At 35.7% G+C, this 18,949-nt stretch overlaps 2 protein-coding genes across 3 annotated transcripts in view; one reads left to right on the forward strand and one right to left on the reverse strand.

Moving 5' to 3' along the window:
* Positions 1 to 1,908: 1,908 nt before the first annotated feature.
* On the forward strand, positions 1,909 to 11,002 carry LOC124635768 (Hermansky-Pudlak syndrome 5 protein homolog). The gene is made up of 5 exons (XM_047171720.1): positions 1,909 to 2,084; positions 3,318 to 3,428; positions 4,598 to 4,831; positions 6,519 to 8,765; positions 8,920 to 11,002. The coding sequence occupies exons 1-5, from the start codon at positions 1,989 to 1,991 to the stop codon at positions 9,277 to 9,279; spliced, it is 3,048 nt and encodes a 1,015-aa protein (XP_047027676.1). The 5' UTR covers positions 1,909 to 1,988; the 3' UTR covers positions 9,280 to 11,002.
* Positions 11,003 to 12,218: 1,216 nt separating this feature from the next.
* The window catches only part of LOC124635557 (transcription factor Sox-5), a 282,618-nt gene continuing 275,887 nt past the window's right edge, over positions 12,219 to 18,949 (reverse strand). For both annotated transcript variants that reach the window (XM_047171473.1, XM_047171474.1), the window contains 2 exons: positions 15,529 to 15,823; positions 12,219 to 15,052 (listed from right to left, as the gene is read on the reverse strand). In XM_047171473.1, coding sequence (XP_047027429.1) covers positions 14,800 to 15,052; positions 15,529 to 15,823 — 548 coding nt within the window. In that variant the 3' untranslated portion in view covers positions 12,219 to 14,799. The remainder of the gene's footprint in view (positions 15,053 to 15,528; positions 15,824 to 18,949) is intronic.

Here is an 18,949-nt window from a genome sequence, read left to right on the forward strand (position 1 = left end):
ATTTTATGCAAAGAAACTGTCACCTGTGTCTTCTGTCGAATATACTTAATAATATCATTTTCAGTAGTATCTTTGTGAACATGGCTGATAAATAAGGGCACTTTTAAATCTGCCACTTTAAAAGGCCCGTCAGTATCACTAGACGTACCGAACACACTCGTTAATCGCTTCTTATACTTCGATTTACGACTTTCCACCGTTATCCATTGCCCATCATTATTATGCTGACTGTTACAATGCGAAAATAACACCTCCGACATCGTTGTATCATGTTGTTTACTAAACGTAACCAACTTGTCGGCGCACTGTCCCGCTATTTCGCGTGACGTCACATCAGCTGATAACGTTGCATTCATCTGGGTCCCGCTCACTTGTGAGGTTGTGGCATTGTTTATTATATCACTACTATTGCACTCCGGGCGACTGGAGATTCCATCACAAATAATTGTTGGCGATCCCTGACGTGCTAATTGGGATATTCTGGATTCAGATTCGTTATTAATGTACCCACCACTTTTAGAAATTATGTTGGTGTCATTATACAACGGTACCGATTCAATTGTATGCAGTTTTTCCCTGAGCCCTTTTAAATCCTGTTGACTTGCATAATCACTTTTGATATGTTTGACCTCTGCTTGCAATAAAGTTATGTCTTTGAGCAGTTTCGTCACATCTAGATGATCAAATGTGATTGGAGGTAGTTTGTTCAGGTCTCGGGCTACAAAGACTGGTATTTTATCAGGATCCGTGCTCTTCAGAAGGGCCACTATATCTTCTAGATCACGATTTTCCTTTCCTTTGTTCTTCCTTGTGATCTTTTTTCTATCCGTCGGCACACAGTCAAACAATAACGACTTTGACTTTTTAATTTCCTCCGGCGAAAACGCAGATACACAGATTCTCGTTAAACTATCCTCATCTATCACTGAGATCTTATTACTTATGTATGTTAACATTTCATCTATCACGATGTTACAGCTATTACATTTTATAGTGTCCGTCATTATAACGATCACTCGATAACACGTAATTGGGTCAAGTACACGTCTGTCGCCATCAAGCGCGCGCGCATTACGATTATTTACGATATGTCTATGATAAAAACTTAATGCTAAAAACTTTCATAAAACTTTTATATTTTTTCTTCACAACAAAAACCAATTGAACCTATAATTTAAAATTAAGAAATAAAATTGAAATAAGTTACTATTAAAAAATATATATAAAATTGGTATTCGATTATTGATAATAAACATCCGATTTAGGTATCGAATGCACACCACTGATTGAAAAAAAAACATGTACTCTATTCCAAACTCTACTTCTTGTCTGTGACTTTGATCTTGTAAATTGTTCATTTTTATTGTGTATTTTATGTGCTGATTTTTTAGTTATGAATCATAAATAAGTGCACGAAATGTGTTGCAACGGATTGAAAATGTTATAAATATGACGTTTGTGTTGTGTTTGAGAAAGTGAAGCGATTATTTATTGGTAAGTTTTCACCAAATTTGAAATGCCTAACTTTTCGATAGACTTAGAAACACCGTAATTATTATCTATTTCTGAATTAACTGACCCCATTTGACCTTTGCACGGTGTTGTCAAATAAGTGAGCTGTAATGTTATAGTTAAAATACTTCTGATCAGGCATTACGGACTTAGAATTCATGTGTTGAAAGTTGGTACAAATTCTTGACTTCCATGTCGCTATTCAAAATATCCCGCCGAATCAACGGTAAAGTCATATGTCAAAACCTTGTCGAGCAGAGGGGCATAGTTGTGAAAAGGCTCGTGAGAAAAAAAAATAAAACGAATCCATCAGGTTTTTGAGGGCTTGTAACATTGTGCAGCTCAGTCTTTGACAGACGTCAGACTGATTTTTTGAGTTTGACATTGACATTTGTTTATATTGCTTCAAACAGGGCGAGAGGTGATTTGACTATACGTGAAACTTTAAATAAAAATTAAAACATGATTATTTAAACATGTCTCATTCAAATTTGTCACCTTATTTACTGCAAGAGCTTCCAGATATAACGGAGAGTATAAATTATCCGATACGAAATGTTCAGCGTATTAAGGTTAGTTGAAATATTTCCTTTCTTTGGCCTTTGTTCAAATATAATTTGGCTTTTTATCAGTAATATGTTTCAATTTATAACTAAATTATTGTGTAAGACATAAACGCTTTATGTTTAACACATTACAATCGCATTAGATTTTCTAAAGAAGAAATTATTCACAGGAATGTTCTCGTTTTTAAATTCCTCACCATTTAGAAGTCTTGTTGCTGTTCTGTTTAAGTCTAAAAACAGAAGTAATAGTTTTTCTATGGAAACTTGAATAATTCGAAATGTTAGAAATCCGACATCTGCTATATGTCATGTCATGTTTCATTTTCTGTTATTATCATATTACAAAGGTATTTGAAACTGGCATGCAAATATGTTGCCTATATATATAACTTTGACCCAAATACTTTGAAAAGTAATGGCTAGATTTTGAATAAGTGAATAGCTTTTTAGGCCTCCTATTTATTAAGTTATTTTTGTGTTAAATACCTCACAGTATGAATACATATATCTTATGAGCTGGTTCCCACAGTTTTACCTGAACCTTCTTACCGTACCCAGACAGAATTTAGCCAAATGTGATTTAGCGATAGTGTAGCTTACAAATAGCTAAATAACTTTTCAATTCTGTTCAGAAGGTTTGTAGCGTTTAGGGAACAAATAAATAACGTGTCCTCTATATTGTATTACAAGTATTACAACATATTTAAGCAACACTATTCAAATTATAAAATGACTCAGAGAATTTTATTCAAATTAAACATAAGTAAACATATTTTTATAACCCAAAGTAAGCCTACATTTACATTAAACTATAAAACTATACTCATATGCCTACAAATTCATATAAGTTACGGATATCGAAACATCCAAACCGCCTCGCCCGGCCCCTTATAGACGAAGAGCTACAAATACGACGACTAAAGCGAAGAATCCCTCAAGATTTGGTCCAATCACAGTAACATATCACTGTCTCAGCTGATGAGGATGTAACATAGGTTACATACCACGCAAGCCATTAGAAGCACATCCTACATACTTCTGAATGTCCCAGAGAAGGAGACAGACTGTAGTATTAAAAAAAATAAAAAAATTGGCCTTCTTGGATTGTCAAAGTTTGATTATTGAAAAAAAAAAATTACCTTACTGAATAATTTTTTTCAGTACTAGGTGACCTGCTCATTAACCTAATGGTCTGGTACCAACTCTTAAGATATTTATTATATATTTTTATACTTTCAGTACACTTGTTTTGACATATCAAAATCTCTAATTGCGTTTGGTGCTACGAGTGGAGGAATTTATGTCTTCAATCGGACCCCCTGTGAGTTTGTACAACTGATACCCAATAAGGTATGTGAGATACACTATTCCCAAGATTTTTTTGTTTTGTTAAACTATTACACTAGCATAGTCCATAACTTAAATGTAAAAATGATTTGACTATAAATAAATGAAATATTTACTTTAATACATATCTCTTACTGACATAAATTAAGTTCTGCTGTTTTGAGATACAACAAAATACATTATTTAATTGTATTCATTTTAGATTACATGGATTTTGGGTGTATTCTTATAAAACAGTGGTTCTTAACCGGTGGTCCGCGGACCACTGGTGGTCCCTGGAGGCATTCCAAGTGGTCCGTGAAGCATTGCTTCGCGACGTTGCTAATCTAACTTTATTTTTAACGACTTATCTATGCGAACAGGGGTTTTCGCATGGACGTATAAAAGATCCATCTTACTTGTCTAACAGAAAAAAAAATATGTTTGGGCTACATTTTACGTAATTTTGGCTTTGAGTCTTAAAAAAATAATGAAAATTTTGCGCTCGCTTCGCTCGCGCATTAAAAATCTGTGTGCCTTTGTTTTTTAATTTGTCAACAAACAAAAAGTAAAGTACGTTTAGGCCACATTTTACGTAATGTTTGATTTGAATCCGAAAAAAAATTTCGCGCTCGCTTCGCTCGCGCATTTGCAAACTAAATGCATGAGTATGACAGTAGGTACTTACGTTTTGTAAACGCAATGTTTAGTTTGTAAATTAAGAATTTAGTTAAAGCTATTTAAATACGTTCGTGGGTTTTCGAAGCTTCTGATTTTTAAAAACAAGCATAGAAATCTGTTGGATACCACTGCCGACATGCGTTTAGTTTTGAGTAGTACTGAAACAAGAATTCCGAAGTTAGTAAAGAGAATGCAGTAACAAAAATCTCATTAAAATCTGTAAATTTTAGTTTTTTGCTAAATAATAAAGAAATGAGTGCTAATTATAAAGTGTGCTCGTATTCTTTATCAAAGAACCCTCAATTTAGGTAAACCATTGCTATGGTCCCTGGGAAGACAAACTTTTGGTAAAGTGGTCCCTCATGCCAAAAAGGTTAAGAACCACTGTTATAAAAGAATGATAACTGGTGTTTCCTCTTTCCTGTATTTTTATCAACTGTCAATGAATTTCCCGTTTATGAGCTTTTACCAACTGAAATCATGTCTATAAAGAATTAAAAAAATGTTTTCAGGATGGTGCCATAACCCGCCTGGCCATATCAACAGATGAAAAGCACATTGGTTTCGCAAATGGCCGAGGGTTGGCCACCATTGCTGGCTGCAACCAATCTCTAAGCGGCAGTCACTCGGTCTCTAAAGAACATCAAGGCAATGAAATAACGGCCATGATCTGGAGTACCAATCATATGCTGTTCATGGGAGACGATGTGGGGAAAATTTCTGTGTTGCAGCCGCAGAATTTTATTGTAAGTACTTTTTACATATTTCAAATTAATAGCGGATAACTGACGTCTCGAGGCTACTATATCCCAGACCTAGATATAAAGTAGTCTCCATCTCTGTCTACGTTAATGCCTAATTTCATCTCAATCGGTTCAGCTATTTTGGAGTCAAAGCGGAACATGCGTCTAAATAAAGATATTTTCACATTTATCATCATGATTGTGAACTGCGTTGTGAATAATGTGGTATTTGTCATACTTTGTTGATGATACCGAATGCCAGTGAAATAAAAGCGTTGTTATCTGAAATGCGTAATTTGCATCTGTATTACTTACATACATAATTTCAAATACGACTGGTAATTTTGCTGGTTCAATGGTGGTAGATAGTTAGGTTTATTCAATAATAATGATGTTTGTGTTATCTGCCTAGCCTTTTCTCAAAGAAATATAAGGCTTCATCTATGAGCACCAGTGTTTTACATAGAGACTACTTTTACAAGGACCGCCTACCTATTCAACCCAATTACAAGGGCAATTTAACACTCTCCTGTAGGACTGGTTGCCAGACTTCCTAGATTCTGGAGAATTTAAAGACGGAACTAACGGACGAATTTCTAAACACAACTTGTTATGACATAGATGTTTCCATGGCTGATACGAAATTATTTCACTCTTATACCTTTAACTGGTATCATACATGGTATACATAATATATACTGTTAGTTATTACTGCAAATAATAGCATACAGGTATTTCCTAGTTGTTGTGTAAAACATTGATTGTCCTGCCATATGTGTTAAAAGTGAATGTTGTTTATTCTCATATTACAACAAAAGGCTTATTCTTTGAAACAAACTATTATATTATGTTGGTAGAGGTTTCAAAAGTCGTGGTAGCCACTTTAAACTGTAGGTCCCGGCTGTCATTGAATATCCTTGGCAGTCGTTACGGATAGTCAGAAGCCAGTAAGTCTGACACCAGTCTAACCAAGGGATATTGTGTTGAGGAGGTAACCCGGGTAACTGGGTTGAGGAGGTCATATAGGGCAGTTGCTCCTTGTAAAGCGCTGGTACTCAGCTACATCTGGTTAGACTGGAAGCCGACCCCAACATAGTTTGGAAAAAGGCTCGGAGGATGAGGATAAAAGGTTTCAAAAGTATAAACGCTGTATTTTAACATATAACATACAATACATTAGAGTCTAAACCTATGTGAAAGAGATAAACCTATACAGGTTTCAAAAGATAATACCTAGTTAGCATACTGGTCCATGTAGTTTTTGTTTGAAAATGAGAATGTAAGATAACAACGATAGTTAAACGGCGGATGTGGAAATAATCACCATAATATTGCGGAGTAAACATGAATTTACTTTACAATTGTTTTTCAGCTGTATATGCAGCCAATAAAATTTTCTTGAATTAAATGACATTCGATTTTAATATGTAGATAGCCTTGTCGAATATTATTTGTTTTTTTGTGTATTCAAATGTTAAGAAAGACGATATTTTAATATTGATTTTAGTTTAAAAAATAATTTCTTGCCAGTTGTGATGATTATACTTATTTTTATATTGGGTCTCCATTCTATTTTCTTTAAGAAAACCTACCTCCAAACTATGATTTAAGACCATGTTATAAGAAGGGCATGTTAATTTTGATAACAAAAATAAGCAATGTGTACCAATACTAGTCTTACTGCTTTCAGGCCAAAACAATGTTCCAGAGCTCATCTCTAACCATAATGAGTTTAGACTCTCGTATTTGTCAACTGGATATGAAGTCATGTATGCTACTCGTGTCTACTCTAACACGATGCTATGTCTGCGACACATCTCGAGAACAATACAGACAAATAGGCCAAAAGCTAAGGGACGGTGAATTCGGAGCCTGCTTCGTTAACAAAGAAACTAAAACCGAACAACAAACAACCAACAACACACAGGACTTTACCGAAGTAAGAAAATATAACATAGTCAGTGACGACTCAGGATTTGCTATAGGCAAAGACCTTGAGAATACAATGATATTCTGTGCCAGACCATCTTCTAGAGTATGGGAAGCCACTATAGATGGCACCGTGATAAGAACACATCAGTTCAAACAAGTACTCGCTAAAACACCTATGAAACTTGTGTCTAATGAATCTTACCAAAATCAAAATGTTGCCTTTGACGAGCCTGCAAGTGACGGCGACGGGCAATCGGTGAACTTCCCCAAAATATTTGCAACAAACAGTGCCATATTTTCATTTAGAAAGAATGCTTTGTATTTCTTAAATATTTATGATGTTGATCACACAATTTGGTTTGACAATTACAAGGATATTGTGGATTGTAAAGTGTATCATGACATGCTGTATGTATGGCTGTCGAACGGCTCTCTAGTTAACTTGAAATACGTGAAAGTAGACAAGTTTTTAGTCAAATGTTTTGTAGACGAGAAGTATGTGCTTTGTGCAAAATTGTGTGCCTTGTTTAGCGATTATTTGATGGCGAATAATTTGTCACCGAAATTGCATATTCTGGTGAGCTTAAAAGATAAAGTAAATGATGAAGAGTTACTCGGCAGCATTAAAGAGGTACTCGATAAGTTCGAAGGACTGAAGTCTAATGACGCTACTCAAATGAAATCTGGAATTTATATAGTTGACAACACTTACCATGCTCAGTCATCGTTGCTAGAGAGCGACACAAAATTAAACGATGAATTCAAATTCAGTTCACTACCACCAGAAGCAATGCAGACGCTAAAAGATCTGAGCTTAAGCGTGTCTGACAAATTAAATAACAGTAAAAAGAAATTAAAGGAGAAATGGGAAGACTTTGAAGGTAAAATGAAACACCTCAGTGTTGATAAACATCAAGAAGTAAAAGACATACCTATAATAGAAAGAGAAGAGACACAAGATTTCATTAAAAATATTGTGACGGAAGACACCATTGAACATACACCAGTTGTATTTGATAATGATATCATTTACAAAGAATCTAGTCAAAAGGCCATAGAAGTAGACAATAATAGTTTAGAAAAAGATAAAGTGAACAAAAGTTTGTATCAATATTATAAATTAAGCGTAGTTGATAAGGAAACAGATCGATCGAATTTAGTTTCTACTATCGAAAGTTATGCCTGTGATATTAGTCAGATCTATACCCTTATGTTACAATTAGAAAGTTATTGCATTAATATAGGAGCGTTCGACGAATCTAAGTTTGTACCTAATCACATTTTCCTCAGTTATCTCAACGAGTCAAAGAATAAAGATGACTTGCTCGATTCTATTATCAAAGACGAGACATTGTACAAGTACTTTGTAGATTCATGCATATCTGTGAATATGAAAAGTCAGAAGCTATCGAATATCGGTTGCGACTGTGGGTTCCCACTACCTTACTCAAGAACTCATCAGACACCAACCTTCTCTGAGCTTATAGACGAATTTATAGAAAAACAATGGTCGAACCAAACGCGGAACCAATGTTACGATATTTGTAAACGTATGCCTTATTTGTGGAGGAAGATTCTGTACTTGAGGAGGAACGAGGATTTGTTGAACATATTGAGGATATTACTGCAAATGTTGGATGAAAGTTTGCTGCACTCGTTTTTGCCACAATTCACTTTGGACACTTGGGAGCGGACAGTGCAATTATACGCTACATTACATGCTAACATGTGCTTGAATTGTTCGAAAAAGTTCGATCATATTTCTGTGAAGGACACTTTGAGTTGGGACGATCTTGGAGCCTTGATGATCAAGTCCATTGGCGGTAGGAATGCTATCAAAGTCATGGAGAAATATGCGAGTCTCATCGATGAAGGAGCTATCACTGTGAAGTTCTATCATACTTGCCTCATGGTTACCATGTATGAGAGATATGACGCAACTATTACTGGACAATTGACGGACACCTTGTATAGTTGTTATAACTTTGAAGATTCGAGGATAGAGGTATGTATTCCTCTCATTTCTTTAGCTTTTGAGATTTTCCATTTGAATTAATATTGCAGAGTTAGCCCTTGTATTAGATAAGTCTTAGAATTCTCTATGGGATTAGGCCGAAATTTTAAACGATAAATTATAATATTTATGATCATATTTCCAGGTGTGCAGACTACTACGAAGTACAATAAATGGCAAACCGAAGAATACCGCCTTGCCATTAATTGCTGCAGCTAAGTCAAAAGGCTGGGGTCTCAAACCCCTTACTGCGACCAAATCTACGGGAAATGACGATTCTACCGAGGAATATATAATCGATGTATCTTTAAATAGCATACTGGACAATTTGTTCCATATCATTAACGGAGTGACAAATTGTGTACTGTGTGGGTTGCCATTACAAAATACTGTTCTAATCAAAGATGGCGGACTCTGGGTTTTTAAGTGTGGCCACACTTTTCATGGAGCGTGTTTAGATTTGAATAAAGTAAAGCTTTGTCCTTCGTGTTCGCCTGTCAAATGAGTTTTTGTACGCACGGTTAGCAGAGCACAATTATTATTATTTTGGATTTGATTTTACTGTAGATCTTGTTACGATTTTATTAGTATAGAATATTTTGAAATGTTTATTTTGGTGGAAAATACTTGTTTGCTTGATATTATGGATTTTTAATTATTTTGGCAATCTCGAACATCCCATATAGAGCCATTAAATTACAGTACATATTTTACTTTTATATCGAAGTAGGTAAACCAATGCAATTTTGTATTCACGTAGTTACAATGGTTAGTACTAAATTATGATTTATATTTAAGTTGTGTATTCTTGAAAGCACTTATGATCGATGGACACTTAAATTAATTTTACTAATTTGTTATGATATTACTAAAGTATTTATTGCAAAGAATGTATGTCTGTAAAGTTACCCAAAATAATTTATGAATTACTGTACTGGAGCTTGTGTGTACTTTGGTCGAGTTAATTTATTTAAGACCCTATATCAATCGATGGAATGTCGAATTTTGCTTAGCAGTAAAAGCTAAGGTACCATACATAGAGAATCATTTAACTTTCCTAACATTTATTTTCTGTATTGGTCAGGCAATTAATAAGGTTTTATACACCCTACGCCATTTTATTTTAATGCATTCTGCTTGTGACATATTAACATAAATATCCTTTAAATAATAATATATTTTGGGCTTCGATATAATAAAAAAAAAACATCTCGACCGAATCAGTGTCAAAATAAATACAGATTTTTTCGAAATTTCTCGCAATATTTTGATAAGATATTTTAATAATCTCACGTCTAATATTAAGGTACATTAGAGTTGTTTACCAAAAATATACTTGTATCCAATTGTAATTATGTACTTAAACAGTTTTGTATAAGGTATCGTTTAAGTGGCCTTTACTTTGTGTTAAATTCAATGGTTTTCTTCATAAAAAATATTGTTAATTTGGTTTTTGCAAATATTAATAGTTTTTTGAACATTATTTTTCTAATGAAACATTACTGATGTTGGCTGAATATTGTATTGTAAGAGTCGGTTCAAATAATTAGTAAAAACAAATGTCAATTGTCAATTTTACAAATATGCTCTTTTGCTCGGCTCCCATTGACGCAGGGACTGTCATGTGAATGTACAAGTAAAACTTTCACCGTTTTACGTTGTAAATCCAACTTTATGTCTGTAGTGTTAAGCTATAATTTTATTCGTCTCTTCATCAATACATTGCCATGTCGTTCTTTGGAGCCGGGTCTTAAGGTACGTTTTGTATTCTAGCTGCCGAATGCAACTGCTGACCGCACATGCCGCGACTGCATTAAGTCGACCGCAGTTGCACTATATACTAGTTGTATGTAATTACATGAAACCGTTTTGAATCGAAGCGGCAGTTGCAGTCGACTGCAAGAATTCAAAACGTACCTTTAGGCATTCCAAAACTAAAAGATTTCTTTTTATGATTTGATACAAATGATACGTTCATTCAGCCATGATCTGAAAAACAGCAATAGAACACCACAGTTTATTTTTAATTAAAATTGCTGTTATTTAAAACATTAACTTATGATATTTTGATAATATTATTGTTTGAGGATTCGTTCTAAATAACGTTGTTTGCCATTTTAGACGTTTGTGTGTTTTTGCATCAAACTTATGTTTATTGCTACGTAATTAGGTGTTTTTTGTGCCTATAATATTTTTTGTTGAATAAAAATATATTATGAAGTAAATAAGTACCTTAATTTTGTATGGTATGCCGAACACATTGAGAAAACTGACCGTATTGTGCCGGACTAAAGCTTTACTAGCGCCATCTACTTAACACGACTGAAACTAATATGGACATGACTTCACAGACTAGACTAGTAGCGCCATCTATTGTCTCTAAGCTTAACCACGGCAGCGCCGCCAAGTATTTAAAAAATCTTTGGGAATTTGTTTGTAATTTATGAGTATATTCATTTTTTAAATTATCACCTCGCCAAGTCACCCTTGGATTTCAAGCCTCCAGTTTTTTGTACCTTAGCTTTCTTAGCAATCTAGAAAAAGTAGGTATTTGTCTCTCCTGGCGATTATCACACTGCCCCGCATGATGCAGCGTAGTGCGTGGATGCGTTTTTTTCCGTTGTATGGAAATATCTCCGTTTGTATGGAAAACACGCATAGTCCAACACACTGAAAATGCATCCACGCGCGTTCATGCGGATCACGCACATGCGGAGAAACACGCACCCCCGCGCGTAGGTGCGGGGCGAGACGCAAGGTATGGCACACTGAATCCCGCAATGCCGCGCGTGATTTTGAATGGGCGTGACGTGTATATTTGAAAATGGAACTCGCTGTGCGTGAATTTACAAAACGCAGAAGTGTGAAGATCACCTAAAAGAACAACATGGTGAAATGTAAGTACGCTTCAGTGTATAATATCACCGTCACTCATTAGGTGATCTTCACACTGCCCCGCATCACGCTGCATCTTGCGTGTCGATGCACCTACGCGCGTTCCTGCGGGAGTGCAGATCTGCATCATCGTGCGGGTTTTTCGCGCACTCACGCGCGTAGGTGCGTTTAGTAGATTCACGCACGGCGGCTCTCATAGAGTTCCATTTTCAAATATATACGTCACGCCCATTCAAAATCACGCGCGGCACTACGGGATTCAGTGTGCCATACCTTGCGTCTCGCCCCGCACCTACGCGCGGGGGTGCATGTTTCTCCGCGTGTATGCGCGTGATCCGCATAAACGTTCGTGGATGCATTTTCAGTGTGTTGGACTATGCGTGTTTTCCATACAAACGGAGATATTTACAAGCAACGAAAAAAAACGCATCCACGCGCTACGCTGCATCATGCGGGGCAGTGTGATAATCGCCTTACCACCACTGGGTTACAAAATCACCATCGGTTTTCCTTTACTTATGAAGGGGTAAACAAAATAAAACAAATTCATATATTTTTATTATTTATTTTTTAATATACTTTTGGGTTTTGGCACAATTTTAAACAATGTGTCCTGGTTTACACTAGGTAATAGAACCTAAACTCTATGTACTTACACATTTGAAACATTTTCGAATGCTAAGTAAAACGGCATGCTAAATGGAAATATCAACAAATTGTGAAAATAGGAAGTTAAAAAAAAACTATTAAAAATAACAACATTTTCTTTTTTAAGTACGTAAAATATCAATTGTGATGTTTAGTATTAAAAGTACTTCTGTACTTACATAGGTACTCTATATGGCAAGATATGTGGGTACTACCAAATAAATTGTTTTTTTACACCTGTTTCAATAAATAAAATAAACTCGTTCGAGATCCTAACTCATACAATGGAGACACCAAAATTAAGTATCGTTCATTAAATAACCACAATTACTAACGTTTACATCAAAATATACGCGTATTTACATGAGTTCAACATAAAAAATAAATAATTTAACGGCACTGTTCTAAACCCTTACACATTTACTATGAATACACACTACTTATAAACATTAAGTTTCACATACACTGTAAGATTATTCTAACGCTACGTCACGTCATTACTGGCATACAGCTTTTAAGAAAAAAATACGAAAATAAAACAAAACAAGTTTTATATAATTAGAAAAATAAATAACAAAATTCAAAAATGGCAATTAACGTCATATTGAAAAATTTTTTTAATGTATTTTTTTTCGAAATAGGTATCTATACAAGTTTACTAGAGCTATATAAAAATGTAGATAATATTATGCGTTACTACAGCTTAGATACTATTATCTACTTATATAAATTGCACGATTCGATAAAGCGAATATTTGTTTATATTAATAATAGTTATGGGCGTTACATCACTCTTTATTTGAAAAGATTTTAATACATTCAAGTTCACTAATTAATCTCATGTTGGAATTAGACAAATTTCTTTTTTTTTTCATTCACATGTATTTAAAAAATATAAAATCAAATACCATACAGGTCTTTTAAGAGAGTTATAATTTTAGTCACTTATTTTAGTACGTCTAGGTACTTTTTTACTTGGTACCCAATGATGTACTCGTAATTGTCAATAGGTGATGTAAGCCCCAAATTATCCCACATTTGTCGGTGGGGTACAACAAATCGATAAAAGGAAATGTCTTTATGTTGTAACAAATTGACAATTTCACAATTGACCAATCAATTTAAACAATACTGCCAGTAAACAAAACATTTTAAATTTGACAGTTTTACAAAAACATTTTTTTTGTTTTCAACGTGTTGTTGATATAATTCTCCTTAGTTTTTTTTTTATTGATTTATAAATACATTTTTAGTAATTTGCTATGTCGATTAATCTTTTAACATTAGGTATGTTCATGATGAAACTGCTTACAATAAGAGGGTCTATTACCAATCTCAATTAATTAAGTCTATGAGTATTTTTATCATAACCATTATGCATATCTCACTGATTTTAAAATAAAAACAGTTCCCGTGTTCACAACACTTAAATTTTCAAGCAATCCGCTTCAAATTTTTGGTTTGATACATTTTAATTGCTTATGTCTAAAGCAGATACAATAGAACTTCGCACTAAGTTTATACATGGCCACGCGATAGTCAAGATTCAAAGTACTTATTAGGACTTACACTAAAATCTAACCTCTGAATCTTACACTAAACCTATTAGCCGAACATTCGAGTAGAACTTACTGTAATCTATCTACAAAGGGAATTTTACTTATTTACAAAAAAAAAACACCTGAACCGCTTCATTCCGGTTCCATCCAGATAGAACCAGATTTACAATATAAAATGATTCACTTACGGGTAGATATTTACATTTCTTGATCTAATTATCTATGTGTTGGTTTAATACAACATTTGGCACAATTTCTTTTGTAAAAGGGATTATCTATTTGTGCCAAAAATCTACGATTCTAGTCCAAACATTGATAGATTATAAGTAGGTAGGTCGAACCTAAAAGGGCTATATTTACATAACAGGAGAACTAAACACCCGCATAATACTTATCAATTAAGAGTAATTTAAAACATTTTCTCTAATTATAGGTATTTAATCAATTTCTTAGTACAGCATAGACCATATGGATCATTAAATAAAAGTCTTACGCAAACGAACCTTATACATTACTGTACTAAGATTTTTTTCAATTTAACTTGCCATTAATTTGTCAGAACAAATTCACTGGGAAAACCACTGCGTCAACACACATCAAATATACGGGCGAAAGTGTCCAAAAGCTAGAAGTTTCTTAATTCACTAATGGAATAATCTCATTATTAATAATCAGTATTTTGTAAACGAGAGATCCAATTTGAGACACTGGCAAAAACTCACAAAATAATAGCTACCGTCTATACGTGAGCCTCCCTGTGACGTCACACGAGGGGGGATTAGGGCAACACTAGAGATTCCTGCTCCAAGTCTTTCCAGAATGTTCTAGTAGTCTAGAACTGCCTGCATTTATTACCATGGATGGTGAGAGGGGGGTAAGGAAAGGGGCGCGGCGTGCGGGTACGGCCAGCCGCGCGCCGTTCCTCAATCGTCCTCCCGGGGTGACAGCGGGGGAGAGAACCCAGGGTTCATGTAGTTGCCTCCGTTGGGTGGAGGTGAGGAGTTGGAAGGTCCTGGGGAGGACAGCGATGGCGGTAGGAAGCCTAGCTCACTGCCGCCGTCGCGACACCACAGTTGCCGCATCTCCTGTCGGCGTGTGCGCATCAGGTTCTTGTACTCAGATATCCGCATCTTCTTGCCGTCTACTATGCATGTCCTTTTTGGTCTGGGTCGGTACCTGGAATGGAAACAAGAATTTATTTGAGTCATTTTTGTAAGTTACTGTTACTGTTACAGCCTTTTTATATCGTCCCACTGCTGGGCACAGGCCTCCTCTCACATGGAGAAGGATTGAGCATTAATCACCACGCTTGCTCAATGCGGGTTGGTGATTTCAGACTAAATAGTCCAGGTTTCCTCAAGATGTTTTCCTTCACCTTTTTATTAGCCATTGGTGTCTAAGATATACTTAGAAAGTACGTACAAACTTAGAAAAGTTGCATTGGTACTTGCCTGACCTGGAATCGAACCCACGCCCTCATACTCGGGAGGTTGGTTCTTTACCCACTAGGCCACCATGATTTTTGTAAGTAATTGTTTTAAATTTTACTGATGAGACTGGGTACAAAAGAAACAGTGGGTTGAAAGTATCACGCTTTCATTAGCCTCAGGAGTAAATTAACGTGTTTACATGAAGTCTACATCTATAATTACCTATAGTCAGGGTGCTTCTCCATATGCAGTTTGGACAATCTCGACTGCTCTTCATAGTAGGGTTGTTTCTCAGCGTTTGACATCGCCTTCCACCTGGCTCCGAGGATCTTAGATATGTTGGAGTTGTGCATATCAGGACATGCCTTGAGGATCTTCCTGCGTTCGTCTTTGGCCCAAACCATGAAGGCGTTCATTGGTCGTTTGATGTGGGGCTTGCCGGTTTCGTCGCGACGTGGTTGACGGACTAATTTCGCCTTCTCTGCTTCCTCGGATGGTGATTGGCTCCAGGATGGTGCTGTAACATTTGAATTGTTCTTTAGTGTGTTTTGAAAATAGAAAGGAACTGTTATTCCTGAGTTGGATTTCTAATAGTTAGGATGTATCGTTTTTCGGTAAAAGGAAGATTCGACTATATGCCATATGCCTATAAGTTCCTATATAGCTATATGGTGTTACCTACACTAAGAAGTTGCTTATGTTTCTACATCTTAATACTAGTCAACAATTTTATAATAGGTACCTCATACCAAGAGCAGAATGCATAAAAGCAATCAATGAAATCTAATCTGCCAGAGCGACACCTACCCTTAAGCTATAAAACTTAAACCGACGCTGAATAAAGTTATCAACATATAACAAAGATATAAAATAAGATATGAAATTGTATATGCTTTACGTTGCTTAAGAATACAATCGGAAGCTCTGCTTAGCTCGGCTTTAAATTATCGCGTGCGATGGATGTCGGCCGTAAAACAATCGTTAAACAGGGATTGTGTGACTATTTCAAACGTTTCCATTTATATTTGGGTGCTTACAATTTCTATTATGCATTTTATATCCGTAATGGGACTTATTGTATGGAATTATATGACAGAAGTTTTAGAAACTTTCTTAATTTTATATGTAGGTTTACCTAACTGCGATTAATGTTAGTGAAATCTAATTATGCATAGGTCTACCTATAAACCAGAAGAAACCTTCCTAGTCTTTAAGTTTCTAGCTGACTAAATTATAAAATATAGCCATTGATTGCATATTTTATGGCGTAGTGACCCGTGGTAGTGACTGTACAACTACTAGCTTAATTGCTTGGTAAAACGGCTACAATTAAGGGAAGTTAATTAAAATGTTGAGAAAAAACCTACCCATGAAAGTTCTAACTAAATTCAAGTTAGTATCAGAATTTATCAATACTAAATTATTAGAAAATCAAAGCAAACTAATATTGGTGTCGTGCGTGCGTTGCGGCCGATGCGGGCCAATCAGACACCAGAGTGAATCACGTCACGGGTGTCGCGTCCATTAAATTTCGCACTAATCAAATTCCCAAACGATTATTGCAACCGCACCCCTTCCCCTCCCCCCGCGGCCAGCTATGTGGGTCAGGCGGGAAAATGTCCGGCTAACATTTGAGCTGACGGATTCGCTACCAAGTGTCCACTCGATTAATAAGCCACCGCGGAAACATACCGCACTCAAAGCGCGGGACATTCCTCGAATTAATTTGAAGCGCTGTTAGATAATTTATAACATCCTACCGCGCTTGATACCCGCGCGATACACTTCTAATATGAACACCGAAGCCACCACATTCGCGCACAAAACTGTTACGCCCTTATTTTTTTGGGCATCACAGTTTTACATCGCGTGTCGTCTTATGACGTCAATAGCATTTTATTTTTGTCTTGGTTACGCGGCTGTCACGCTAACAACTAGTATTAATGACGTGCGCCAGGAATGACGGCAATAATTAGCTCTCCCTGACAGGTCAAGTACAGCACAGTTGGTGATTCAGATACAGTTACAGGCCATTTCGTTTTATAGCGTAAGTCATTATGTGTTTTATCTAGGAATTCGCCTGACGTTATGACTCAAAAATATTGTGTTACAGCTGTCATATTTATTGTAACACGAAAGTATGAGGATATTATTTATATTCTTATGAAAACATTAAGAAAATCCGGAAAATGTTAACTGCCTTCATCGGCTTAGCGGTAGCGTAATATCTAATGTCTCTAGAGATCAAAATCTGGGGACAACGCGATGTGTTATAAAGAAGACGGATCACAATCCATACAAAATTGCCCCACGTCCTATAACAATGTAATGTACCTAAAAAAAAAGATAAAAATGTAAAAAAAAATATGGCATAGTCTCTAACTTCTTTTTTTTACACCTTCATACGAAAAAAATGATTTAAAAATTGTTCAGGCGCTGTTATGAAAACATCGTTCATAAGACTATTTATTGACCATTTTTTAAAATCATGTTTTTTGTTTGATAGGGTATACCTCACAGGTGGTCCCATAATAATCAGGTCAGGACCTGATGATGGAAACCCTGAGAAATCTAGGGCAACTTTTGAAAGTTGTGGGCATGCGCAGGATAAAAACTTGTCAATGAGGTGTATGTCTGATAACACTATGCAACAGTGAAGGTTTGGAGCTGATCTGATGATGGAGACGAAAGAAGGTCGAGGGAACTCAACAACTGAATGTGTAAACTACCTTGTGTTTGGGCTTATATTATTTGTATTGAATAGACCTTTGCAACAGTGAAGCTTTGGAGCTGATCTGATAATGGAGACCAGAGAAGGTTGAGGGAATCGACAACTGAATATGTTAACTACCTCGTGTTTGGTCGTATATTATTCGTATTGATGAGAACTTTCCACTAATGCGGATAGTAAAAACTATACTTGTCAGTTAAAAGCCAAAAATAAAAAAACTTTTTAAAAAAAAATAAAATCGACTCCCAAAACACTGAAAAGCAAAAAAAAAAATATTCTTAGATGCATCGGCCTAGAAGTTAGTGTCTAATGGATGTAGGTACCTAAGTTTATTTCGCCTACGACTTATATGCCGATGCACCTAAGAATAGTTTTTTTTTTTACTTTTTAGTGTTTTTGGGAGTCGGTTTTATTTTTTGTAAAAAGTATTTTTTTGGCTTTTCAGTAACAAGCATAGTTGTCACTATCCGCATTAGTGGAAAGTTCTCAAAAATACGAATACTATACGACCAAATAAGAGGTAGTTTACATTTTCAGGTATCGATTCCCTCAACCTTCTCTGGTCTCCATCATCAGGTCAGCTCCAAACCTTCACTGTTGCAAAGGTCTATTCAATACAAATAATATAAGCCCAAACACAAGGTAGCTTACACATTCAGTTGTTGAGTTCCCTCGACCTTCTTTCGTCTCCATCATCAGGTGAGCTCCAAACCTTCACTGTTGCATAGTGTTATCAGACATACACCTCATTGACAAGTTTTTATCCTACGCATGCTTACAACTTTCAAAAGTTGCCCTGGATATCTCAGGGTTTCCATCATCAAAGCCTAACCTGATGAATATGGGACCACCTGTGAGGTATACCCTGTCAAACAAAAACATGATTTAAAAAAATGGTCAATAAATAGTCTT

This window comes from Helicoverpa zea, chromosome 13 (genome assembly GCF_022581195.2).
Source record: "Helicoverpa zea isolate HzStark_Cry1AcR chromosome 13, ilHelZeax1.1, whole genome shotgun sequence".
NCBI lineage: Eukaryota > Metazoa > Arthropoda > Insecta > Lepidoptera > Noctuidae > Helicoverpa > Helicoverpa zea.

Excerpts from the sequence above, each read along its gene's own strand:
- LOC124635768 (XM_047171720.1), top strand. The coding sequence starts at position 1,989 with ATGTCTCATTCAAATTTGTCACCTTATTTACTGCAAGAGCTTCCAGAT. Across the intron at positions 4,832-6,518 it reads TGCAGCCGCAGAATTTTATT|GCCAAAACAATGTTCCAGAG; the intron begins GTAAGTACTTTT and ends TACTGCTTTCAG. Across the intron at positions 8,766-8,919 it reads TTGAAGATTCGAGGATAGAG|GTGTGCAGACTACTACGAAG; the intron begins GTATGTATTCCT and ends TCATATTTCCAG.